The sequence below is a fragment of the Musa acuminata genome, chromosome BXJ2-9 (genome assembly GCF_036884655.1).
Source record: "Musa acuminata AAA Group cultivar baxijiao chromosome BXJ2-9, Cavendish_Baxijiao_AAA, whole genome shotgun sequence".
Classification (NCBI taxonomy): domain Eukaryota; kingdom Viridiplantae; phylum Streptophyta; class Magnoliopsida; order Zingiberales; family Musaceae; genus Musa; species Musa acuminata.
This window is the reverse complement of record NC_088346.1, coordinates 80,822-107,258: the sequence shown is the minus strand read 5'-3', so window position 1 is coordinate 107,258 and position 26,437 is coordinate 80,822. Positions and strand designations below refer to the sequence as shown.

Genomic DNA, 26,437 nt, shown 5'->3' with positions numbered 1-26,437 from the left:
TGTATGATTGATTTTAAGAAATAATACTAATGCAGGTTTGTTGAAAAGAGGGGTATCCTTTGCTGTGAGATGATAGTTGTCAAAGATAATTTATAGATCGGATATATAATTTGTAGATCACTGTTTAGGACAGTGATTCTTATGGAGTTTATGGAGTTGGATTCGGAGATATTAGTGCATATTCTATGCAAGATTATTCTTACTTCTTGGGCAATACGAAACTTAGTTGGAGTATATATATATATATATATATATATATATATATATTAGGGAGCGAGACTGTTAATCGGTTAATTACATATGTTGATCATTTTATTTTAGAGGGGAGTGGTTCTCTCGATTGGTTATTTTTTATATTCTTATATACATAGCTCTTCTCGTAATTTTATAGTTTAACTAATCTTATTTTTTCAAAAAAAAAATATAAATATATATTTTAAATTATTATATAACATATCAAATGATTTTTAGTATATTTTGATTTTATTTGACTCATTTATATTATTTTTATGTAGATTTTATAATATTTTATTTGGTAATCAAAATATTATAATAGGTCAAGAATATTGTAACAAATTATTTGAGTGATAATTAAAATATTTTTTAAATTAAAGATACTGTTTGAAAAAATAAAATAAAAATATTAAAAAATACTCAAAAAATATATATTTTTATAAAAAAATCATCAATATTTTTCTAGAAAAATCGCCTTACCAGACCGCACATGCGAAATCACGAGGTATCATTTCTGCAATCAACAACCGTCTAACCCATAGCAAGCAGCACATATGACACATTGTTTATGTGTAGGACCGCACATGTGAAACCACCATGGACCATTTCTGCAATCATCAACCGTCGATCTGGTAATTCACAGATCAGCACCGTCTGATTTTATGGATTATTCGGTAAATCTAATTAAAGCCGTGGGCGAAAGGTACGCTTCGCGTGAAGAAATTGCGGCATTATTAAAGCCGGACTTGAAGGGCAGGTCTTCAATCGGGTTGAATGGGTGGTGGGGCTGGCACTTGAGATCCGCACTTCCACCCCCTTATTTATCTCCCTTGCCACCCCCAAACCAAATCTAAAGCGCGGGCGAGGCAAGGAGCGAACGCAAGCGGAAGAATAAGGAGAGTGAGTGAGCGAGAGAGACGAGATGTCGTGGCAAACGTACGTCGATGAACACCTGATGTGCGAGATTGAGGGCCACCACCTCACAGCGGCAGCGATCGTCGGCCAGGACGGCAGCGTCTGGGCGCAGAGCGCGTCCTTCCCTCAGGTTTATATCCATCCCGATCGGATTATAGAGGCATTTGATGATTTGATGAGCTGGGTAGGTTTGCGGACCAGATCGGTGTATGCGTGTGTGCAGGATCTTGCATGGATTTAGTTGTTGATGAATTGGCATCCGATGGTTTTGATATTCTGAAGGTGATTTTGATCAGATGTACTGTTCTTTGACTTGATCTCATTGGATCCGAATATTATGGAGGAATTCGAGAATGCAGTAATAGTAATACTCTTTATATTGGGATGCCTATGAAGTGTTGGGTTGTTCACGAATTCTGAGAATACGATGTGAAGTATATGCACTTGAACTGTTGCTTATCACTTGATTCTAGTATTCAGTTTTTGCGTCTCTCTCTGAAATATTTGATGATCTTATCCGTTGAACATGCTTGCCTCAACTAGTGCAGCATGCCGACGACTTGTTGGAATGAAGTAAGCTTTATAATGCACAATATGATCCATACATTTGTGTATGATTAGGTACAGTGAAACCTAACATGTCGTGAGATTAGTACTGTTAAAAAGTTAATTTGGATGGGAGTTTCTCCCAGACTCCCAAGTTACTCGCCATAGATTTCTTCAAAGTTTTGAATGACAATATTTTTAAGGAATATCATCTTTCATGATTATGAAAAGTCTGATTTTTTTTTAATATCTGAAGTTTTTCTATATGTGAGGTCTTTATTGATTTTATTGGTTCTGCATACAATGCTGTCAGTCTAATCTAGTTTCATCTTGATACTTATGATCCCAATTAATGAATGTAATATTGTTCTAACTTATTACTCGATGGTAATGCATTTGTAAACTATTAGTTGCTTAATTGAGATAGTTTGTGATGGTAAAAAGGTTAACATCCATGCTTATGTATTATATAGCAATGCTATTTTCTACTATTTTATTAGTGATGCCTTTTCTTATTTTTTTCATTTGGTTCTCCATCCACAGCTAACGTTTATGCACAACATTCCATCTTTGCCTGGTAGCATGCATGTTATCGCTTGAAATGTTCTCCTTTCCACAGTCTTTCTTCCATTCTCTAAAGTGATGTTTCTACGTTTTTTTTTGGCATTTTTCAGGTTAAGCCTGAGGAGATGACCAATATAATAAATGATTTCAATGAACCTGGAACGCTTGCCCCCATTGGCTTATTTCTTGGATCAACGAAGTACATGGTCATTCAGGGAGAACCTGGAGCTGTTATCCGTGGAAAGAAGGTTATTTCATTGTTCTTTCTCAATATGTTATTATATTATAGTTTGTCTTAAAATGTTCCTAGCTTCTTCTTAGGACATGGATGATGATATTTACTAAAAATTTATTATATACAGTGGACTCTTTGTCTGAACTGAATTTGTGTATGCCCTTTGGTGGTTTATATGTCAAACGTAGATAGTCTTCTTCATATTGACAAGTGCTTCGATTAATTAAAAAGATGAGATGCCAATTTCTACAAGTAAAACAGATCACTCATGTTATAGTTTATGCATGAGGTTTTTTGGGCATTGTCAACATGAAGCCTTATGGACTTTTGTATGGTTGGCAGTGGCAATAATATCTTAAGATGGCCAAGTTTCGGTTTTCTTTACTTTAGTTGCTTTCTCTGATGGCTCACGTCCTCATTGTTGAGCATTAAAGAAGTCTTGGATTGAGAAATCTGTGTTTGTGCGCTTTTCACCAGCCATACGCCTGTGTCTATTACTTGAATTTTGATTATTGATTAGAAAGAGATCAAATTGTAAAGATATTGCATACAGAACTGAGCAGTTAAAAGTTTCTAAAAAAGAATTGCTCGTTCTTACTTTTACTTACCAAAAAAAAAAAAGAATTGCTTGTTCTTCCATATGCAAAACACTGGGAGTAGAAAAAGTTTTTAGTCATTGAATTAGTATTGTCGGGCTTGCTTTGTTTTTGCAAGGTAAGAAAAATCTTTGTGGATGCATTTTGTAGATATCAATTCTTGTTTCCTAGGACTCCTCAATCTCAAAAGATTGCAGAGCTTGCTTATCTGCCGTTCTCATTGGCAACATTGTTTATGCTGTTGTCATAGTTTATCGCTTAACAGAGGCTTAGTTCTACTTTGTAGTTTTTACCTTTGCCATCGTCTGTTGTTGTTTTAACAAGCTCTCAGGTTCATATTTCTTACATTGAGGTTCTAATTTCTAAAGCAATTTTGTTCCCCATGGTAGGGATCTGGAGGCATCACAGTGAAGAAGACTAACCAAGCATTGATCTTTGGCATCTATGATGAGCCAATGACTCCAGGGCAGTGCAACATGGTTGTGGAGAGGTTGGGTGATTACCTCATTGATCAAGGCCTGTAGTCCATCGATCTGCCCTCATTTTTCCTTACAAATGGAAATGTAAAATTTTCTTTATTTCAACTGATCTGGGAGTGACCATTGGGCAATAATTTGGTGAACAGAAAGAAATATCATAGTCTTCTCCATAGTTGTCGATTTTTCTATCCCCTTCTTTTCCCTTCTGTTTTAAATTAGCTCTATCAATGAAAAGGGTTCTGTCAATGTTTCCTCTCTTTGATAGTCTCAACCTTGGGTTTCTCTTTTTGGGATAAACACCATCGGAGTGGAAGCTTCTCCTCCTCCTAAAGATCCTCATATATTTTGTCGATGCTTCTTGACATATTACTCTAAAAAAGATAAATTCCTCGATGATAGACCTAATCTTTTCTCTAGTGATATTGTATTTTCTCTATTTATGGGGAATATACTATCAACTAATTATCATCCAATATATAACCATCATATGGAGTTCACCTTTCACTCGTTTGCTCGTGTAAATAAGATTTTAAAGCAGATCCAAGACAGGCATTTTGGGGTTATCTAACCTTTGTTGCTATATAGACAAAAGGTCAAGAGAGATCGTTAGGGACGATTAGAGATTATCTCATTTAGAATATTTCATGAAATATTCTATCCCTTTATGACTAGATATAAAAACTCATCTTTAATATGGTGAGAGAGGGTTTACTTCTTTTCACTACTCATATTCACACTCTTAAACTTTAGGTTACTAACTTACGTTAGAGGAATTATGTCAAAAAATTTATTTTAACCATAATCTTCGTATATATGACATCTCAAGAGCTCAATATTTTCATCTTAAAATGTATCTTGAATAACCCTATGTGTATGAGTTTAGATTATGATGGACTAATTAAGATATTAATGATATATTTTTATAATATTTTTGATATCAAAGGAAGAGTTTGATGTTGCAGAAACGCTCACCAACCAACTCTTTCAATAAGATATTCCTTTAATATTTTTAATTTGATTATACCAAAACAAATTCTTCAAAAATATCTATGAATAGAAATTTCGGAGAGCGGAGGAAACATTGATCCTCCATTTTGGGTTAGAAGGTTTCTCGGAAGACCACCACAATAGGCTACAACGAAGCTTTAACTATCAAGAAAGGATTACTAATGGAATCTAAAAAGGGGCACCACAACATCCTACTTGTCGTCATTGTACGGAACCAACGTCTCAAACTAAAGCGTTATCATTATGCTTCTCTGGACAACACATGATCGAGACCTCAGTAATCACCCGAGTAGATCGCCTCAAGCAATCTGTTGCTCTAAGCAAGGCCTGGCCCCGCGACCGACGGCAACGTTTCCTCTTCTTCGTTGATCTGCCCCGGCGATTGCCCTTCCTCTTTGTTGCTGCCCGGCAAGAGCGATTCCTTTTCCTCGCTGATCTACCCGGTGGCTCCTCTCCCTATTCGCTCGGACGACAAGTCGCACGATCGCTCTCCTCTCCCTGTCGCAGAACGTCAGCACAGATCTGCAATATTCTTCCTTCCAGATCTGTGCATCATCGCTACCATCACCGATCTGCAAGTTCTCCCCAGCGACTCATCACTGTCACTCCCCTCACTGCCATCGTGACAAGAAAAGCTTTCTTCAGATCTGTGAGTTCCAGATCTGTGCATCACCGAATCTTCTTCCTGCCAAGATCAACAGTGCCTCCCTCACCGCTTTCCTGTTGCCTTACAACCGCTCCTAGCCCTCCGGCACCCTCCTCTTCTTCCAACGGCGGTGCTAAACTTGCCGCCGACGTCTTCCAGCGAAACCCAGGATCAACTCCGGAATTCCTGACGGCCGCTACTCTTACTGCCGCCCCCTTCTCCCGTACTCTCGCTGCTAAACTACTGTTCGCTTCGCAGCCGTATCCAAATTCATCGCCTCCAGTCGAAATTGTTTTTATTTAATTAGATAATATATTATAAATCTAATTAGATCCTAGTTACTAAGAAAGATAATTAAATATTCAAATGACGCCTACGTTCGGGTTGATGGTTTCCAGTAGTGGCTCCTACCATGGACCCGCCCACTTCTCCAATAATCAACCGGGTTCGGCCTGCGTGGAAATAAAGGCAGTATAAGTATAATTTACTCAAGAAGCACAGCGGAAGGTTAAGCCTGGCATTTGTGAACTTGAAACCGTGCGATGGCGGTTTCTCAGAAGTGGGTCCCACTTGAACTCGTCCTCAATCTCCAATGGTGAACTGGGTAGTTTGTGTGTCGTTAATTGCTTAGTATTGGTAGCATTTGCTCAAGAAATATAGTGAGTAGATGGTTAAGCTGGGCATCGGCGACGAAGATTTAAATCGCCGCTGCTTTGTCTTGTTTTATGCTATTTTTGAACCTAGAAGCCGTTGGGGAAATCTTCTAGCATCGTCTTTTCTTTCTTCTCCTCCCCTCCACCAAATAAACGATCGCGCTTCTTCTCCTTTGATCCGAACTCGTACTAGAAGGGGGGAAGAGGACAGAAATGCTGAAGAGCCGCCGAGGGAAATCGGCGGCGAGGAAGCCGCTCGGAGACATATCCAACGGCCGCAACCCCCTCCGGTCGCACAAGAAGGGCAACCCCAAGGACGGGAACGAAGGCGCCTTCGATCGCCTCCTCCTCGTGCGATCCGACCTCTCCGATCTCATCGGCCAGGTATGTTGATTGGAAACCCTAGGCGTGCGTCCTCTACGCAAACAAATAAGAAGCTCTAGTTGTTGTTTCTGTTGGTACTCCATGTTTGTGGAGATGCCATATTCTTGGTGGCGTCTATGGGTGAAGTTTTGTATGCTTTTCTTTCGTTTTCGAGAAATCTTAGTTACGAACAATGCTTTTCATATTGAAGATAAGAATCATAGCATGTTCGAACATGTCAAGTTATCTGAATGGTATCGAAAGTAGATAAGAATTTAAGTTGGATGGATGAAGAATATAAAATCACAAAATAAAATGACATAAATTGGTCTTTCTAAATAACTGTGAACCAGGTGTGACACAATTAAGAAATAATCACCTCAGATAATTGTTCCCTTGTTGTTATTTACCGATGCAGAATACCGTGAATCTTAATTTGACAGATAGAAGATGCATACAGATGTATTGCTGCATGTGACAAAGATGAAAGTAGCATGACGATCACCAATAACCTTTATTGAAGTACATTTTTAAAAAATAAAAAAAGATTACTCTGTCCTCATACTTCTCGAGCAACAAATGAGTAGCCTTTCCCATTTTTTGCAAGAAAGTGACAGAGTGAATCTAAATCTATCAATAGTGTTTTTCAACCCTCCAAATGTCTCGCTTATTGGGAGAATTACCAAGAATGCTTATGTAGAATAAATATAATTGTTAGATTATTGTTGCAATATAAGAGTATTAATTTTAACTTATTAATATTTAACTCCAAAAGCCACTTAATCATCATTTAGTAATTCTTATGTGTTGTTAGCCATATATGTTGGAGGCTTGTGTATGATGGATCACTTGCTCTAGAAGTCATATATTTATGGGGGTTTAAGAGTTTGGCACTTGGGCCCCTATAATGAATTTTTTGACATATCCCTGCTTGCGCACCGATCCGTTTTTAGGGGCTAGCCCAAGATCTAATCCCCTCAGCCAAGTGTTAGTGTTGACAGAATGGTGCAAGCTGGCATGTTACTTGCATGACACTGAGCTACAAAAATTCAGGTGACCACCACTTTCGTGACACTAAGTGACAAAGATCAGGGAAATAAGCTGAAATAAAATCCATGTGGCACTGGTTTCTGGTTTCAATGAAAATCTCCTGATCTGATCCATAATTCCAACACATGGTTGATCTGGATCAATCCTGATCTTAAATGTTACAACCAATTAAGCATATAACATGCGCTTGAAGCACATAATGATTAAGCAAAAAACATGCACTAGAAGCACAATCATGTGAAGTGTTTCTTGTGCTAAAATTACTAATTAGTAATTTTTTGTGCTTGAATCACAATTAAGAAATTTATTTTGTGTGTCTGAACTCTAGTGCAATGGTAGACGGTGTTTGTTAGTAGGTTTGCTTAGTTCTGAATGCTACCTTATTCTGTATCACTGTATTTGAATGTAGAAACACTTTAGAGGTGATAAAAAAGTGTCAGATATATAAGTGCAAACTGTCTTTCAATCTGGGGAGTGCATGTGTTTTTCTGTTTGATCTTTTTGTCATTTGAATAGGCTGATTCCTTTATGCTCTGGGTTTCAATTTTTTTTTAAGGCAACACTAAAGTTGTCTTTTCTAAGAAAATTATTATGTGATATGTGACTTTTTGTAGTTCTTTTGCAGATCGATGAATTAGTTGCTCAAGCCATCAAGAAGAGAACAATAAGCAAGAAAGTAAACCAAGATCTTGATTCCTTCATGAAATTCTTATCTGAAATGCATTTGTCTTTGAAGGTTTGAACTACCTTAGGTTATTAACTTGTCTAGAAAATATTTTTGATCTTGAGTTTAATACCTTGTCTCATTGGTTATTACTGAGAATTTCTATATTTGACATCGTTGGCCTAAATAATTAGTTTATGTTATAGGATTAGAAAAAAAGAAGAGCCTTTTCTTCATATTGTAGTACATTGTTTCTTTTGTCTTATGCAGCCATGGTTCTCAAGACTACAACAATCACTTGACACAGCATCAACAACTCCTGAAAAACAGTTAAGTGAATCATCAGCTATTAATTTTGTTTCTGGTGCTATCGGAGACAGAGATACTGTTGCAAGCAACAGAAATGAACCTGAGCTCGAACTGATGGTTTCGCCTTCACCTCTAGTCTCCTGGCGTGCTGGCACCTGTACTGTTGATTGTGGAAGACAACTATTTCTGCTAACTCCATTACCCAAAAACAAAGCAATTCTATCTGAACACCCAGGAGCATCCAAATCTGTGATAGGATTATTCACGGATAAAGAGCAATCCATCTGTCATCAGTTACCTCCATCATCACGTAGTCCTAATACTGCTTCTGGTGATCTAGTTGGAAAAGCAGAAGAAAAACAGGCATCAACTAATGTCTCAACGACTTTTTCATTTGAGAAAATTAGTGGAACATTGGAAAGTGGATATCTTTCTCCTTTGAGTTTTTCAAATCGCAAGAACAAGAAAAACAATATGCACCTTTTAACTCCTTGCTTACCAAAGAACTCTGGTTTGCTTGATCCAATCTTTGAGCCTTGTCAGCAGGATGGTGGAGAGATTTCCGAGATAGCTGAGGACAACAATGATGCTAAAGTCTGTATTTTACCTACTGATGAAGTTTCCGATTGTTTGTCTACCAAGTATCAAGAGCTATTTGGCTTGCAGCCTGCTTCTAGATTTGTGAGCCGAAGGAAGGAAGTTGATGAAACTCTTAGTTGGTTCTTATCCCCCCCAAAGACTTGTATTCTGCTGGAACCATCTGATGAAAAGCCACTTCCAACACCCGCTAACAATAGGCTCTCATTTGCCACTCCTATCTGGAAGGATTTGGAGAGCATCCAAAAAGTTAAGCCTGCAGGAGAAGCCACACTCAAGAGAGAGCTTTGGACTAGATTCGAGGCTGTGTCCTCGAGTCAGCTACATTTTGATGTCTCTGTCTTCCGGAGGACAGTAAGGAAAGGGTTTCTCGACATGCTTGAGGAGGTTTCTGGTAAAACCACTGATTCAAATTCCATAGCTAGATAGCAGTGGGTCAGAGCTAGCTGGTATAATGTGCTTTCCTGTTGGTTCTTGAGGATTTTTGCCGATTTTGATTTTGCTCTGCATCCCATTAAATTAGATTACCAGAGAACTGTCTGGTTGCATTGTCAGATGGAATTGTCAATGTCGGATACAACTGATCAGAAGTCGGGACATGCTTCTCATGTTATTGTATTCAGAAATTTATGTTAGAATTAGCTGCTGGCTGGTTGATATTCTCTTGCTACAAGCCCCTGAAGGCATGATCGTATCCGATTGTACTCTTTTCTAGTATAGAAGGTGGAACTCGTTGTTGGATTCTGTTGTTGAGTTAATGCAGAGATACTGGCGATTCATATGCAAGGGATCTAGAACCAATGTTACGCTCGGGGTTCACATTTTTCTCAGGTGTTATATGCATCACTTCTTTTCTTTCAGTTTCTCTCCATAGGTATCCTTGCGGAAGTAGGTTCTGTTACATTTGTATTACTGATGAGAGAGAGAGAGAGAGGGTTTTGGCAAAGGCTCTTCCGTTCGTTTCAGGTAGCTTTTTCTGGTGATTACTGGTTGCAGCAAAAGCAAAAGCAAGGGTTGGAAATTGGAGGGAAAGACATGCGGCTTAAAGGTGGTGCGCCAGGTATTTATATTTTCTCCTAACTGGTGATTGTCTGCAGCTCCAGATTATTATTAATATTTTTCTCATCAAGGATATTATCGCGTCTGGCCACCGTACTTACAAAGTAGTGATGGGGTTGGGACATTCCGATCGCGAACTCTCCTTGGAATCTTCGACGACTTACATTATGAAAACACCATTATGAAGGTCAAGCTTCTTCTGAAAAGGATGATGTTACTTACATAGGCACAAGCATTACGCCCTTACAACCGCAAGGCAGCACGTGCGACCCAATGGGTATCCGGTTCGAGACCCGGGTAAGGGAACGGGTAACGAACTGAATTGTTGTATTTATTTCAAAGCGTTTCCTGCCAAGGGAAACGCGTCTAATTGCGGATCGGTGTGCCCTTGCATTCCACGTAAACAAATTAATATCAGCATTTTCTTCACTCGAGCAAAAAGGTTCCATTCCACGGAAACAAATTAATGTCGGCCATACACTGAAAATACAGATTTATCATGACATCCAAAGTCACATTCTTTCACTAAAAATACAGACTGTTTCTAAATAAATACAAAACTACGTATATGAAACCCTTTAAAGACTCGTTTCTCAGGTATTGATGGTTTTCAAAATATCTTAGACTGGAGGATGAAGATCAACTAGGAACCCTTAATTGATTTTGAAACTGTAGCAAAAGCAAATTAAATCACAGATAAGTTGACATAGCACATATTTTGTGTCTTCTACCAACACTAGTTTTGATCATGTGGCATCATCTAGGGAAACCCTGCTGTCACAAACAAGACAGACCCGTCAGTGAGACGATAATAAAATAACTATAAGAAATTAGGGTCGGGTCTATAAGAAATTATGGTAGTGACACGATAGTCATGCACTCTTTTCTGCATTTATGGGTTGCTTAACTTGAACGCACCTGAACCGTGTCACTACCATAAGTTTGGAAAAACATATAAACGCAATTCAACACTGCTTTGGCATATAAAAAGCAAAGAACATGTATTATCATTCAACAAGTTTACAAAACTTTTCTTTTACAAGAACTTGCAGATATAACAATAAGCAATACCATATTTATAGTATCTACTGCATCTACTCGAATGACCAACAATAACATGGTCCAAGTACATGCCATCATAGTATAATGTAAACATCAGGACACGCAATGTGTTATACAGAACAAGTTAGAACCCATTACATACCAATGTCCAGAACCTAAAGGAACTGCAACTTGTACACAAAGATTCAAGAAACTGACGAACCAAATAAAAAAATTGCACTAAACATTGATGGTTGTAGAGTTATTGGTCACACAATAGAATAAAAATTGCTTGAATTTATTATGATTCTATACACAGTTAGACCTTAGTAGTTAAAAAATTCTAAAAACGACAAAAGGGAACATAAGCTCTAAAAATTATTTTGTATTTACTTTTATAATTACATGATTTATTTATTATATATCCAGCTGATATAAATTTTCTGTAAGATTATATACAAATATTTATTTATTTATTTTATTTATTTACTTATTAATTTAAATAAAAATATTATTTTATTTTTAAATAAATATTACATATATTAAAAATATAAATTTATCATATTATATTCAATAAAATTTTTAAATAAATGTGTGCTAGCCATCACCAAGAGTAGAGACGAAAGGTGCTGTAGCATAGGTCAAGAACATCATGGCTCCAAAAACAAATCAAGATGATATGGCAGTAAGTAGTGTTTAATAATTCCAACATAAGACAAGTTCATGAAACTGTGCGTCCATAACACAGAGATGCAACAAAGATTTTTTGCCTGCTTCTCCTTTAAGTAAATAATTCATTAGCAAAGAAACTAATGGAAATGATCTCAAGACATGATTGGATGGCTCGCACCTTGATATCCAAAAATGGAAAAGCAGATGTTCTGAGTACCTCTTGTGTTTTGTTGTCTGGTTTCCTACCAGGTACACAAAGTATAAAAGCAGCTTGGTCAGATGTTGCGGCAGTTGCTGTTGTACGTTAACCATCTCCCCAATCTCTGATGAAGGCCTTCGTTAGGGTAAAGGAAGTCAAGTTCAACAACCTGAAAACAGAGAAGAATTTAAATGATTTTTTAATCCAAAAAATCCAGTTGAAGTCCGTTACAACTAATTACAACTACAGTTACACAATCCATCAAGCATAAAAGACCACTCTCCTCTCCTTATCTTTCCCAATCCTTCAAGCATAAAATACCACCCTCATCTCCTTATTTTTAACATTTTCACTCTTTTTTCTCCTCTAGATATGAAACGTAAAAGAAAATGACCTGATCTGAGAAGCCTGCATTACGAGACATGACAACTGCCCATCTATTTCCAGCTATCGCAATAGAAGTGACGTAAGACCCCTCAGACCACTTTTTCTTGATCCACCTAAACGGAAAGAACTCACTAACTTGGCAAGATTGTTGTGAATACTGCATACATATAATAAAATCAGCAAAGAGATAAAGCCAATAACATAATACTGCATACCTTTGGACATTACCACCAAAGAGCAACCATTGTCTGCACCTGCTAGTGCACTAATATAATACTTTTCCTCCCATTGTTCATTTATCCAATCCTTGAAAAAGAATAGAGGTGTCAATGTTTTAGAAACTATTGATTTCACTGTTGAAGTGTGAGGAAAAATATGTAGTGAGCATCTACGTACTCACATCAGGAAGAAATTGTTCAGATAGTTCATAGACTTGAGAAGTGAAACCAGTGCCAGAATCCATAACAATGGCCCATCGATTTAAACATGATGCTACACAACTGACGAACAAACCATCTTGCTTTCCAATCATGATATATTGTGCAATCATCATATCAGCAACACTGTAGTGGTACCTAATACATATTAATCGATATAAGAAATTCTTCTTATCTGACAATCTGACAAAAGCAAATATGCATTCCGGAGAACCTTTGGTTCATAGGTCGCCATGCATTATAAACACTAATCTATTGTGTGGCAGGCATTCCCAACCTAAGCTTCTTTTTGGATTGTTTATCATCCTCTTCTTCCATCGTTAGATGGCCTCTCTTTTGAGCCACCTGATGCATAAGCTTCATAACATGCAAACAAACTAAGATTAGCATAACAATAGCAAGAATAACTGCATTGATCAAATAATGCAAACAGATGAGATTGGCATACCTTTTCAACTCCATCAGTGTTAATTGGCCCGATATCTAAGACTAATGCCATCAAAAAGAGAGATGCATTTTGCATAGTTACATTCTTCATCAAACTTCAAGTTGACCACATACTCGAGAAATTGTTTGAAAGCTTGTGGGCAGAGGAAACAAAGGTCCTCTGGAGATGTAGTCATCTTCTTGCAGAAAAGGTAACGCTTGTTTTGTTCCTATCAGGACCACAAACAAGGAGTGAGAGAAGAAAAATGAAACTACCACAGGAGCGGTTAAGAGGTACAAGTGACTGTACATGATCCCCTTGCCAAGGTAGACGACCACGGAGAAGAAACATTAGTGTATAAGCAAGGGATTCTAAATCATCACTCCGGCTTGCTGTCCTCCCAAGGTGAGCATGAACACTAGCATAGCGCACTGTCCCTCTGCAATAACAGAAACATAATAGCTTCACTTTAGAATAAAACACATCAAACATATAATTTGTGTCCCTCTGCAATAACAGAAACATAATAGCTTCACTTTAGAATAAAACACATCAAACATATAATTTGTGATTTATAAGTTTTTTATTAATTTTTGCTGAGAAGGGATGAGCAACCAATTACCTGAAAACATCTGGCCGTTGATCATACTGAACAAGCAGACTTGTTGAGCTATCCTTCCATTTAGTGGCTGTACAGAAGCTAAGAATTTAATAAATGATCCTATTGTGATAAAGTTGCTGAAATACAATGTAAATCATCTACTCCCAAGCTAAAGTAGAGGTCAAATGCAAGTCTTTAAAATACCTAAACCAAGACCAACAAGAAAGATTTTTTTTTATTCGTAAGTCCCAGGAGGCCCAAGACAGAAATTTTCAGGTTTTCCATCCCCATGCACAAAACTGACATTTAAAATAGCATTGATCATCAAAAGTACAAAAGAAATGGTGACTGGAAAAAGGTTGACAATGCACAAAGATCATATTGACTATAAGACTACCAATTCTCAACAGATAAAAGAACAACTAAATTCAATAAGCAACCAACAAATTTCTACCCTTTCGAATGTATATTCTCAAGTATGGATATTGCTTCCATGGCAATATGTGCAACAATTTCTATGGACATTGAGCATCAATTGTGAGATAAAAGTTGTCATGCTACAAAGTTCCAATACATTATCCCATGGAACATAATTTAATTCATAGCATACGTGCACGAGTTCTTACTTCATGCATCCCACAGATTTGGTCCCAGCATATCCATAATCTGCAAAATTTTATGTCATGTAATTATGAAAACATCCAAATTTACAAGAACTTTTAAAAAAGAATAGCATAAAAAACTCTCGAGTACCATAATATAATAGTCCACAAAGAAACCCTTGTAATGGACTCATGGCACCCCATGAATATCACCAAGCATGCTACAGACAGAAACTCATAAAATTAAAAAAATAAAGTGATTTCCTCTGAAAAAATCAACATCATTGAGATTTACTCATAAACCTGCCATTCATAAGGTGGACCATATTTGCATCCTTTGCTGCCCCGGCGCTCAAACTTAATCCAAGTTACAGATACAAACTGCAGAAGAAACAAGATATTTTTAAAAAAATATCTTTAAAAAAATTCCTGCAAAATAACTCCTGTAATCATATTTAACAAATGTCTCTTTTGCAACAAAATACTTTATCACATGATGCTACTGACTTCAAGTGAAATGTAATGGACAACTTACTCTTAAACTGTTACATCAAAGGATAACATTAAAATTATTAGATAATATGTAATGAATTCATAAAAAAATAAAGTATCGCTCGGTGAGGCTCCCGTCAACAGAGGATCGAATAATGATCAACATTTGATTGGAACAAACTGTAACTAAAGAAACACTTGGCGTTATTTGATTGGAACAAACTGTAAGCTGCTGGATGTTGGTGTACCTAGGCGTAATTGATCTATTATGCTAGTATACCTGATTTGGATTATATTTTTTGCCCATGAAACACAGGAATCTATTGTCTATAAAAAGTCTACTCATTTGTCAAGTAATCTTCATAACATAGTTGAAGTGAAGCTTAAAACTGCATTACATATGTAACTCATTTTCAGTCATTTTCTCCAGGCTTCAACATGATGGTTTCCCTTGGACAGCTCACAAGTTAGGACACATTTGTCAAAACATGTGAGTTATCCAACAATTAGGTAGAACCAGAAAATGCACTCAACATGTATTTAGCAACTCAATAGCCTTGTCAACAAGTAAGGACTTCATTATTATTCATGCTAAGGTTATTTCATCATTTTCAACTATGTTGCTTGTCACTTTTGAAGATTGGATTTCTTGTGCATGAACTAAGAAATATACATTACAGCAATAAAAAATGTGTTCCACAGATTAAGGGAGAAAATAAAAAAAAGAATATGAATGCGCTCTCGACACCTAGGTGGATTCATTTAACCCTCGAAAGTTGAAGTAATTCATAGAAACAAAGAGAAACAAGAAATAAACAAATGTTGAACTTAAGATCAACCTCAAGAGAGAAATTTTCAAATAATATTGTGATATATATATATATATATATATATATATATATATATATATATATATATATATATAATTAACAGAACAAATGCTGACGAACTTCTTAGCAAATATGTGATGCTTGTAAAATATGGGCACATTATAGAAAGTGCAATTTTTATCAGAATATAGAAACATGAGTTATTGAATATAGTAGAAGAACCAACACTGTAACCCCAAATATGTAAGAGCACATATAAAAATGCAACACCAATGAGGCAAAATCTAGGAAAATGAATTTTTCACAATGTTTCATAAATACATGCTAATATAGAAAAATGTTGTCATGGGACACTCGGGTGTTTGCCTAGGCGATAATTGAATATTGAGAACAAGCTATATTTTGCAGGCTGGCCATTTGTTGCATAGGCAAGTTTGTTGCCTAGGATAATTGAGTGCGCCCCATGACAACATTGTTCTAGATAAATTTTCACTGATCTTCATCTCAATACTTAACAAAGTTTAATTTGTAGAGAGATTTCGGCATGGCCAAAGTGCAATGTTTTATAAGTTACAGAACAAGCTGATATCAGTCAACAAATGAGCAAGGTGCAAAGTATAATAATTGAATATTGAGATAAGCTTTTATTTATTTATTCTAAGCCTACCAATATTTTTCTGAAAACCATAGTGTTTTATTCTAAGGCTACCAAATTTTTACTTCTTTATTCCGCATAGTTTTTCTGAAAACTATAATTATAATCTTTAATTGATGGAAGCATGATAAAGTACCAGTGAATGGTATGCTGGTACAGATATGACAAAGAAGAAATCCTGCCTATACATATTTCCATTTTTTTAAACCTGACATGTGATTTCATATCTGAGTGGTAATAATCAAGATAGTGGCTGAATGCAAAAACAGAACTATCAGATCGGTGCTAACATAAACACAAAACCAAACACAGAACTGGCATATCCAAAATCAAAGCAAGATAACATAAACAAAATCAATTTTCATAAAACTGTGGATAGATTTGAATGGAATAGTTGCACCTTTTCAGCATAAACTAAGTATGAAACAAGAAAACAAACCAAAACACCAAAACTTACAGGTCATAGGACGAATCCAAAACTAACAAATACTTTGGAAAAAGGTCTCACCAGTGAGAGAGATGCCAACTCCCAAACTGAGCTTATCTGTCAGCCCACTATGGTAGTCATACATCTCCTCCCAAATCTCATCATGGTTCTAGTCCACGCCCAATCCTTCCCTCTTGACATGGCCCTCTGTGACCACGATCTCCTCCCTCCGCCTGGTGGCCCTAGTCAGTGGTGGTTTGTAATCCACCAGCCACTGTTCCGTCGCAGCCCGCCTCCGACTGGTGCCTGGCATCTCAGCATGGACCACAATATTTGCCTGCACCCAGCCACTTAACACATCACAACTGATAATAAAATGAAATAGCATCTACATATCTGAAATTTTATATTTATTACAACATCACAGTATAAGTTATAAAACAAGCTGATGTCAGTCAACAAATGGCAAGGCTGCAACGTATGATAATTGAGTATTGAAATGAGCTTTTACTTCTTCTAAGCCTACCAATACTTTTTCTGAAAACTAAACAGTGTTTGTTTTCTTCCTATATAATTCCATACCCATTTGTATGGTGTCCCATTATAACCAAGCATTTTGCACAAATATATTTCAAGGGCCTGCAATTTAAGCCGTACTATAGTCAAATTAAGGTCTTTAATTGATGCACAAGAATGATAAACCCTATTGAAAGTACCTGGGAATAATATGCTTGTACAGATATGACAAAGAAGAAATCCTACCTATACACATGTCTTAGTGGTACCAATCAAGAGAGTGACAGCATGCTAAACAAAACTATCAGATCAGTGCTAACATAAACAGACATACAGAATCACAGGAAGACAACATAATGCAAATCATTTTCATGAAACCAGTGCTTAAATTTACTTGGCATGGTTGCACGTTTTCAGCATAAACTAAGTATAAGACAAGAAAAGAAAACAAAAACCCCAAAACTTCAAGGTCGTAGGATCAATCAAACACTGAGGCACAACACAAAACTAACAAAACGTTTCGAGAAAGGTCTCACCACAGAGAGAGACACAAACTCCCTACCAGGGAGCTCCCGAATATCTTCCTGCTTCCCCTCCACACCCAATCCTCCCACCTCGACATGGCCCTCCGTGAGCATAATCTCCTCCCTCCGCTCACGGCCCTAGTCAGCGGGGGTTTGTAATCCAAAGGCTGTTGTTTCCTCACCACCTGCCTCCGACTAGCGCTCAGCCTATCAGCATGGACCATTGGATTTGGCTACACCTGGCCCCTTATCATGTGTCACTACTGATAACAAAGTGAAATAGTATGCACCCAAGTCTGACAATTAATATGTTCTACATCACATTAAAAGTTATAAAAGAAGCTGACATCAGTCAACAAATGGCCAGGCTTCAAAGTATGTATACGGATAAGCTTTTACTTTTTCTAAGCCTACCAATATTATCTCTGAAAACTAAACACTGTTTGGTTTCTTCCTATATAATTCCATACTCATTCGTATAAAGGCCCATTATAACCAAGCTTTTTGCACAAATATATTTCAAGTGGCTGCAATTTAAACCAAACCATACCCATTTAAGGTCATTAACTTGATGCAAGCATGATAAACCCTATTGAAAGTACCTGGGAAAGATATGCGTGTATAGATATGAGAAAGACAAAATCACCTATACACATATCTTAGTGGTACTAATCAAAAGAGTGAATGCATGCAAAACAAAACTATCAGATCAGCGCTAACATAAAAACAGAAGAAACATATACAAAATCTAAGCAAGATGACATAATCAAAATCATTTTTCATGTAACTAGTGGATAGATTTTAACAGAATGGAAGCACCTTTTTGGCATAAATTAAGTATAAGACAAGAAAGAAAACAAAACCCCAAAACATACAGGTCATAGGACCAATCCAACACTGAGGCACAATACAAAACTAACAAATACTTTGGGGGAAGGTCTCACCACAGTGAGAGGGACAAGTTCCCGAATCTCTTCCCAGTTCTCCTCCACCCACCTTGACACGGCCCTCTGCAGGCAGGATCTCCTCCCTCTACTTGGCAGCCCAAGTCAGTGGTCATTTGTAATGCATCAACTGTTGTTTCCTCACCGCCTGCCTCCGACTGGTGCTTGACCTCTCACCATGGACCACACGATTAGCCTGCACCTGGCCCTTTAACACGTCACTACGGATAATAAAATGAATAGTATACATCCATGTCTGACAACTTATAATGCTCTCCAATATCACAGCATAAGCTATAAAACAAGTCGATATCAGTCAACAAATGGCCAGGCTACAAAGAATGATAATTGAGTATCGAGTTGAGGTTTTACTCCTTATCAGCCTAACAATATTTTTCTAAAAACAAAACAATGTTTGCCTTCTTCCTATATAATCACATACCCAGTTGTATAATGTCCCATTATAACCAAGCTTTTTGCACAGATATATTTCAAGCGCCTGCATTGTAAGACGTACCATACTCAACAATGGTCTTTAATTGATGCAACAATGATTGAAAGTACACACAGTTCTGTTTTCTATAACCTGACATGCAATTTCATAATTTAATGATGCTAATAAAAAGAAAGCTGCTTGCAAAACAAATATATCAGATCAGTGCTAACATACACACAGAAACGACATAAACAAAATCTAAGATAACATAATCGATATTATTTTTCATGAAACTAGAGGATAGATTTGAACAGAATGACAGCACCTTTGGGGATAAACTAAGTATATGACAAGAAAAAAAAAAAAAAAAACCCCAAAACTTACACCTAGTAGGACCAATCGATCACCGAGGCACAACACAAAACTAACATATACTTGGGAGAAAGGTCTCTCACCACAGCGAGAGGGGCAAACTCACAAACAGGGAGCTCCCAAATCTCTTCCTGGTTCTCCTCCACCCCCCTCCACGCTGTAACGGACAAACTTCTAAACAAGATGTTGGATGTAATGCTTATGTCTGTCCGTTGTCTTTTGGCATGTTCATGCCTTGTACAGCAGGTAGAGGGGCGGCCGAAGGCTTATAAGTCCCATTTTAGTTGGGTTGGTGGCCTCTTTAGGCTTGTAAATAAAGGTTGTGTCATGTGGACACGTGCGAGAGCTTTTCGGTCTGTAATGGACCATTTTACCCTTTGTTGTGCAACTGTTCATAGCTTGTAAAGTCTGTTTGTAATTTGCATTGTCTATGAAGTGTTTTTCGAACATGTTTGCTTGTGGATCCCGATTGAGGCATTCTTTTTAACCCGTTCTCTCTTTTGTTGGTCCTAAGGGACAATGGGAGGCTTCGGGGAGGCTGACCTTTGCGGACGGACGCGCGAGGGTGCCGCACGCCTTAGGCAAAACCAGCTAAGGTCGTGACAATATGGTATCAGAGCGGGACAAGCACTCATAGAAACACTTGACATACAAACGTGGGGGACCTAGCGGGGCTGCGTTGAGGGCAGTCAGCACACGCGCGACCGTTTGAGGGAAAACGGGCATGGAGATGTAGGGAAAGGAGTCGCTCAGAGGTGCGAGCATCCGAGATTGGCATTCAGAGGAATGGCCAACCCTTTGCGCAAGAGGCACCACGAGAACAGGCAAGCTTGTTTGAATGCGGAGCGCACAAAGGCTGGGATGGCTGAGTTTGAGCTACGGCTCAACGTTGACAACTATACTTGATGGTGCTCTAGGCAAGCGAGGCGCTTGGCAAGAATGAGACCATCCAAGGTGGAATGAGTTGCTCAACGACCAAAAGAGTTATGCAAAGCTCACAGAGGTGAGGGGAATTGCTAACTCGAAGAATTTGGTACTCATGCATGGGCTTGTATGCGGACGATGGAATGTTCGTGGCCATCCCAAGGCGACCGAGACTCGGCGCCATGGAGCATTGAAACTTTCTCTTCGGCAGGCGAAGGATACGTCCGGAGGAGGCTGAAATGTGCAACGAGTTTAGCATGTTGCTAGGCCTTGAGGGGTGCAGCGGTGGTTGTATTGACGTGGAGGCGCAATCTAGCAAGTGCGTCTGCAGGAGGCAGAACAATGCACAGTTTGTTCAGCAGATCGGAGTAGTCCAAGGGGATGGTGGTCTCCGAAACGAAGAGAGATGTTGCTCCAACGGGACAGTTATCCAGGAGGGATAAGTCTCGGCACTCCAGAGGGAGAATCATGTGAGACGGACTTCACATGTTGAGGAGGAGTACCTCACAAACAACAACTTCACGAAGCTCGATGGACCGAGCAAGCGGCGAGGAGTTGTCGCTTGATCTCGCTCGAGAGAATGCATTGGTGGATGCATTGCGAGATCAAGTGGGGGAGCAACCTGAAGCAACTTAAATGAAGGCACACTTAGAGTCGATATGGAGATCGGACTCAAGGGAGGGCTGACCCGTGGAATGGAGGGCGCGAGGGCCACCATCGACTCAATGCAAAAACGAGGAGCGGAGCAACTTGGGTGTAACTTGGCGAAGTACCCAAGCCGCATGAAGGGAGCCAACAGAGAAGTTGGAACATGGAGCAGAAGCACAGTGCTTTCCTTAGACAGAGGTCAAAGACATGAACTCTTGCAGAGGCAAGGGTAGGATCATGTTGTTCAATGGGTCCTTCATTCTGACGGAGCGGACTCATCTTGCATGGTGCCAAAGACGAAGGGAGCTTCTGGGCACATGCACCTTATCTCGGAGGAGCATTTGATGGAGGAACTAAGGCGACTCAATTTGCGGAGGCGAAGTTGGGTTCAGAAGGCCTTAGCACGGGGCAAGAGGACGCAGAGGCGGGTACTCTTGAAGAATATGCCACAGGGTTGCCATTTGAGTTGCTGTGAAGGAAGCAGTGCGCAGCGGAGATTGTGCTGGTAGGGGCAGAGGCCCAGGATCCAGACAATGGTGCACAAACTACAGTGGAGTCGGTGGACTTCGGGAGCTACTAGGCGACGGACTGTCCTAGAGCGGTGCTTCATCTAGGTGTGACCCAAGAGTGGGTGGATGAAGGTCGATTGCCAAAGGAGCGAACAAATTCGAAGGTGGAAGGGACCCTGCGATGTATTGGCAGAGGCCACACATGGAGGGTTCACAATTCGAGTTTATTCCACAAGGATTAGAATGCAATAGAGATGTCACCAGGAGGCGACATGGTGCAGCGGATCGTGGTGGAACAGTTTGTGGCAATGCGACGCACACGACATTGTCCCGTGAGGGATGAGATCATATGGAGGTATGATCGGGAGCTACTGGGAGCTCTGCTTTGGTGAACAACACGACGGCAAGAAAGGCTATGGATTCAAGGAGTGAAGGTCATGGTACCGCAAAGGCGGGTCTTCCGGGCGTGCACCGAATTTTGCATCGGATGAAAACCTTGGTCATCAGCATATGGGGGGCTGGGTTCCACTAAGGGAAAAGTTTGAATGCAAGTACCAGTGAGTTCCATGGGAGGGACTTGATCATGCAGAAGTATGATCGAAGCAACTGGAGAGTTGGACTGCTCCAGAGCTCATATTCGCTTAAAGGGAGCCCGACAAGTCAGAGGACAAGGTCGAGTAAGCGAACGTTGCTATCAAGGAAGCTAAGGAGAACAGAATCGGTGCAAACTCTACAACGTGATGGCAGAGGCCATGCATGGGAGTTGCAGTCTGTCTTTCCATCGACCAAACGGACTGCTTGGAGAACACAGTGGTGTTGAAGCAGGGGGTCGAAAAGGGGCGAGGAAGCGACGACGAGTCCAGAGGGACTTAGCTACCCAAAATCAAGCATCAGTTAGAATGAAGGTGTACTCAGAGGAGTGCCACGGAGACATCTCTACTGATTGTGAAGAAAAGGGATACAGAGGCGAGGCGACGGATAGTAGGGCCATGAGCATGGCAGCGCCATGGTACCGCAGAGGCGGGACTTCCGTGCAAGTCATTGATCCCTTGCTCTCATGGAGGGAGAGCGCTTGGTCGTGAAAGGGGCCGAGGAGGTGGAGCATGCAGAGGCAATCTCCAAGTACCGAGACAAGGCTGAAGGGCAGAGGCCAAGCAACTTCGTAAGACCGGTGTCAACAAGTTTCTCATCAAGATAGCCATAAGTGAAGGACTTCGGGTCATGCAAGAGTGCACGACCAAGGAACGAAGCAGGCAGTACGCGGTGCTGTACCTTTTCTACTCAGTGGAGTAGGCGGCAGGGTTGATGGAGAAGACGGTACAATCCCAGAGGCGACCTCATCTATCAGAGAATTACTCCAAGTTGGGGTGAAAACTTCCTGCATTCCAGAAGTTCAATGGCTTTGAGAAGGTGAATCACAGTAGCTAACTCAATGCAAGGAGTGCAAACACTTCAAGTGCTTCAGAAGTGTGAGCAAAGAGCAGGCGAAGGCCAGTAACCAACTCGATGCATGAAGTACAACCTCGAAGAGGCGGGCGAAGTCAAGTAACTTTTGCCTTCTCAACTCTTAAGAGAATGGGCGAAACTGAGTACCCCAATTCTCTTATCTATCCAGCAGAGGAGCGCTGCACAAGTTCAAAGACCCTTCGAAGATAATGGAAGACAATAGTTGTCAAATCCTCACCAACGGTGATCAGTGCTACTGAGAGTAGATTGTCCGCCTCATTTCCCTACGAAATGCCAATCGAAAGCGGAAATGATGCGAACCTACTTGGATGTGACAACTAACTGAAAGAAGAGTCAATGAGCAGATTTTGTGGAGGAAGGACCCAAAACTTCGGAAGTTTGCGAGGCGATGCTCGTTAAAGCTCCAACAAGCATCCACCCAGTTCAAGCAGTATAGGGAAATTTTGAGAGACTGGCGCAGTAAGGATGGTCTTTTCCTTCATTTGGTGGATCCGCAAGAATCAACGTGGATCAATACAACTCAGCCAACCCCACACCAGAGTCAGAGTCATTGGCGAGTTGAAGCAGCATGGCGGATCAAAGGTTCAACTACTCAGAAACAGCAGCGGAGAGCAGCTGGGAGCCAGGAGGCGCATTGCAGCTGGAGCAGAAGATTGAAGACTCAGCAAAGGCGAAGAGTTGCAGTGTTCACAAAGGCTTCGACGAGGACGTCGAAGGGATAAGTGGGGGAGAATGTAACGGACAAACTTCTAAACAAGATGTTGGATGTAATGCTTATGTCTGTCCGTTGTCTTTTGGCATGTTCATGCCTTGTACAGCAGGTAGAGGGGCGGCCGAAGGCTTATAAGTCCCATTTTAGTTGGGTTGGTGGCCTCTTTAGGCTTGTAAATAAAGGTTGTGTCATGTGGACACGTGCGAGAGCTTTTCGGTCTGTAATGGACCATTTTACCCTTTGTTGTGCAACTGTTCAGAGCCTGTAAAGTCTGTTTGTAATTTGCATTGTCTATGAAGTGTTTTTCGGACATGTTTGCTTGTGGATCCCGATTGAGGCGTTCTTTTTAACCCGTTCTCTCTTTTGTTGGTCCTAAGGGACAATGGGAGGCTTCGGGGAGGCTGACCTTTGCGGACGGACGCGCGAGGGTGCCGCACGCCTTAGGCAAAACCAGCTAAGGTCGTGACAACGCGGCCCTCCACGAGCAGGATCTCTTCCCTCCGCTTGGCAGCCCTAGTCATTGGTGGTTTGTAATCCATCAACAGATGTTTCCTCACTGCCCACATCCGACTGGTGCTCGGCTTCTCACCATGGACCACTGGATTTGCCTGTGCCTGGCACCTTAACACATGTCACTACTGATATTAAAATGAATAGTATGAATCCATGTCTGACAACTTATATGTTCTCCAATATCACAGTATAAGTTAGAAAACAAGCTGAGCTGATATCAGTCAACAAATGGCCAGTCTACAGAGTATTGAGATGAGGTTTTACATCTTATAAGCCTAACAATATTTTGCTAAAAACTAAACAGTGTTTGCTTTCTTCCTATATAATCCCATGCCCATTTGTACAATGTCCCATTATAACCAAACTGTTTGCACAGATATATTTCAAGTGCCTTCATTGTAAGCCATACCATACTCAACTATGGTCTTAGTTGATGCAGGAATGACAAACCTTATTGAAAGTACCAGGAGATGGCATGCTTGTCCTGATATGACAAAGAAGAAATCCTACATATACACATAATTCTATTTTTTTTTTAATCTGAGATGCAATTTCATATTTTAATGGTGATAATAAAAAGAATGACTGCATGCAAAACAAATATATCAGATCAGTGCTAACATAAACACAGAAACGACAAATACAAAATCTAAGCAAGATAACATAATCGATATTATTTTTCATGAAACTAGAGGATAGATTTGAACAGAATGACTGCACCTTTGGGGATAAACTAAGTATACGACAAGAAAAAAAAAAAACAAAACCCCAAAACTAACACCTAGTAGGACCAATCGATCACCGAGGCACAACACAAAACTAACAAATACTTGGGAGAAAGTTCTCACCACAGTGAGAAAGACAAACTCACAAACAGGGACCTCCCAAATCTCTTCCTGGTTCTCCTCCACCCCAAATCCACCCTCCTCTACGTGGCCCTCCGCGAACAGGATCTCTTCCCTCCGCTTGGTGGCCCTCATCAACGGTAGTTTGTAATCCATCAACAGATGTTTCCTCACCGCCCGCTTCGACTGGTGCTTGGCCTCTCACCATGGACCACCAGATTTACCTGTACCTGGAGCCTTAACACATGTCACTACTCATAATAAAATGAATAGTACGCATCCATGTATGACAACTTATATGTTCTCCAATATCACAATATAAGTTACAAAACAGGCTGATATCAGTCAACAAATGGCCAGGCTACAAAGAATGATAATTGAGTATCGAGTTGAGGTTTTACTCCTTATCAGCCTAACAATATTTTTCTAAAAACTAAACACTGTTTGCTTTCTTCCTATATAATCCCATACACATTTGTATAATGCCCCATTATAACCAAGCTTTTTGCACGGATATATTCCAAGTGTCTGTATTGTAAACCGTACCATACTCAATTATGGTCTTTAGTTGATGCAAGAATGATAAACCTTATTGAAAGTACCAGGAAAAGGCATGCTTGTACTGATATGACACAGAAGAAATCCTACCTATACACATAATTCTATTTTTTTCAAAATCTGAGATAAACTAAGTATACACATAAGGTGTTTTTCAAAACCTTATTGAACAGAATGACTGCACCTTTGGGGATAAACTAAGTATACGACAAGAAAAGAAAACAAAACCCCAAAACTTACAGCTCATAGGACCAATCCAACACCGAGGCACAACACAAAACTAATAAATACTTGGGAGAAAGGTCTCACCACAGCGAGAGGGACAAACTCACAAACAGGGAGCTCCCGAATCTCTTCCTGGTTCTCCTCCACCCCAAATCCAACCCCCTCTACGTGGCCCTCCACAAGCAAGATCTCTTCCCTCTGCTTGGCGGCCCTAGTCAACGGTGGTTTGTAATCCATCAATAGATGTGTCCTCACCACCTGCCTCCAACCGGTGCTTGGCCTCTCAGCACGAACCACTGGATTTTCCTGTGTCCATCCCCTTAACACATGTCACAACTGATAATAAAATGAAATAGCATGCACCCATGTCTGACAACTTATACATTCTCTAACATCACATTATAAGATATAAGCAAGCTGATATCAGTCAACAAATGGCCAGGCTGCAAAGTATGATAATTGAGTATTGAGATGAGCTTTTACTTATTCTAAGCCTGTCAATATTTTTCTAAAAACTAAACACTGTTTGATTTCTTCTTATATAATCCCATACCCA

At 39.7% G+C, this 26,437-nt stretch overlaps 2 protein-coding genes and 1 pseudogene across 4 annotated transcripts; 2 read left to right on the top strand and 1 right to left on the bottom strand.

Moving 5' to 3' along the window:
• The first annotated feature begins 1,071 nt into the window (after positions 1-1,071).
• Positions 1,072-3,826, top strand: LOC135621922 (profilin-like). Its single transcript, XM_065123548.1, has 3 exons — positions 1,072-1,279; positions 2,370-2,507; positions 3,480-3,826. Exons 1-3 carry the CDS (start codon positions 1,157-1,159, stop codon positions 3,612-3,614), a joined length of 396 nt encoding a protein of 131 aa, XP_064979620.1. The 5' UTR covers positions 1,072-1,156; the 3' UTR covers positions 3,615-3,826.
• An 824-nt stretch (positions 3,827-4,650) lies between these two features.
• Positions 4,651-10,347, top strand: LOC135622230 (uncharacterized). Of its 3 annotated transcripts, none has more exons than XR_010491013.1 (4): positions 4,651-6,260; positions 7,915-7,965; positions 8,224-9,919; positions 9,990-10,347. XR_010491013.1 is itself a non-coding variant. In XM_065123875.1 (3 exons), the coding sequence occupies exons 1-3, from the start codon at positions 6,090-6,092 to the stop codon at positions 9,286-9,288; spliced, it is 1,347 nt and encodes a 448-aa protein (XP_064979947.1). In that variant the 5' UTR covers positions 4,653-6,089; the 3' UTR covers positions 9,289-10,347. The 3 variants fall into 3 exon arrangements, 1 of the variants encoding a protein (XP_064979947.1); XR_010491012.1 differs by having other exon boundaries at positions 4,653-6,260; positions 7,915-8,025; XM_065123875.1 differs by having other exon boundaries at positions 4,653-6,260; positions 7,915-8,025; positions 8,224-10,347.
• A 348-nt stretch (positions 10,348-10,695) lies between these two features.
• On the bottom strand, positions 10,696-25,233 carry LOC135623954 (casein kinase 1-like protein HD16; annotated as a pseudogene).
• Positions 25,234-26,437: the final 1,204 nt, after the last annotated feature.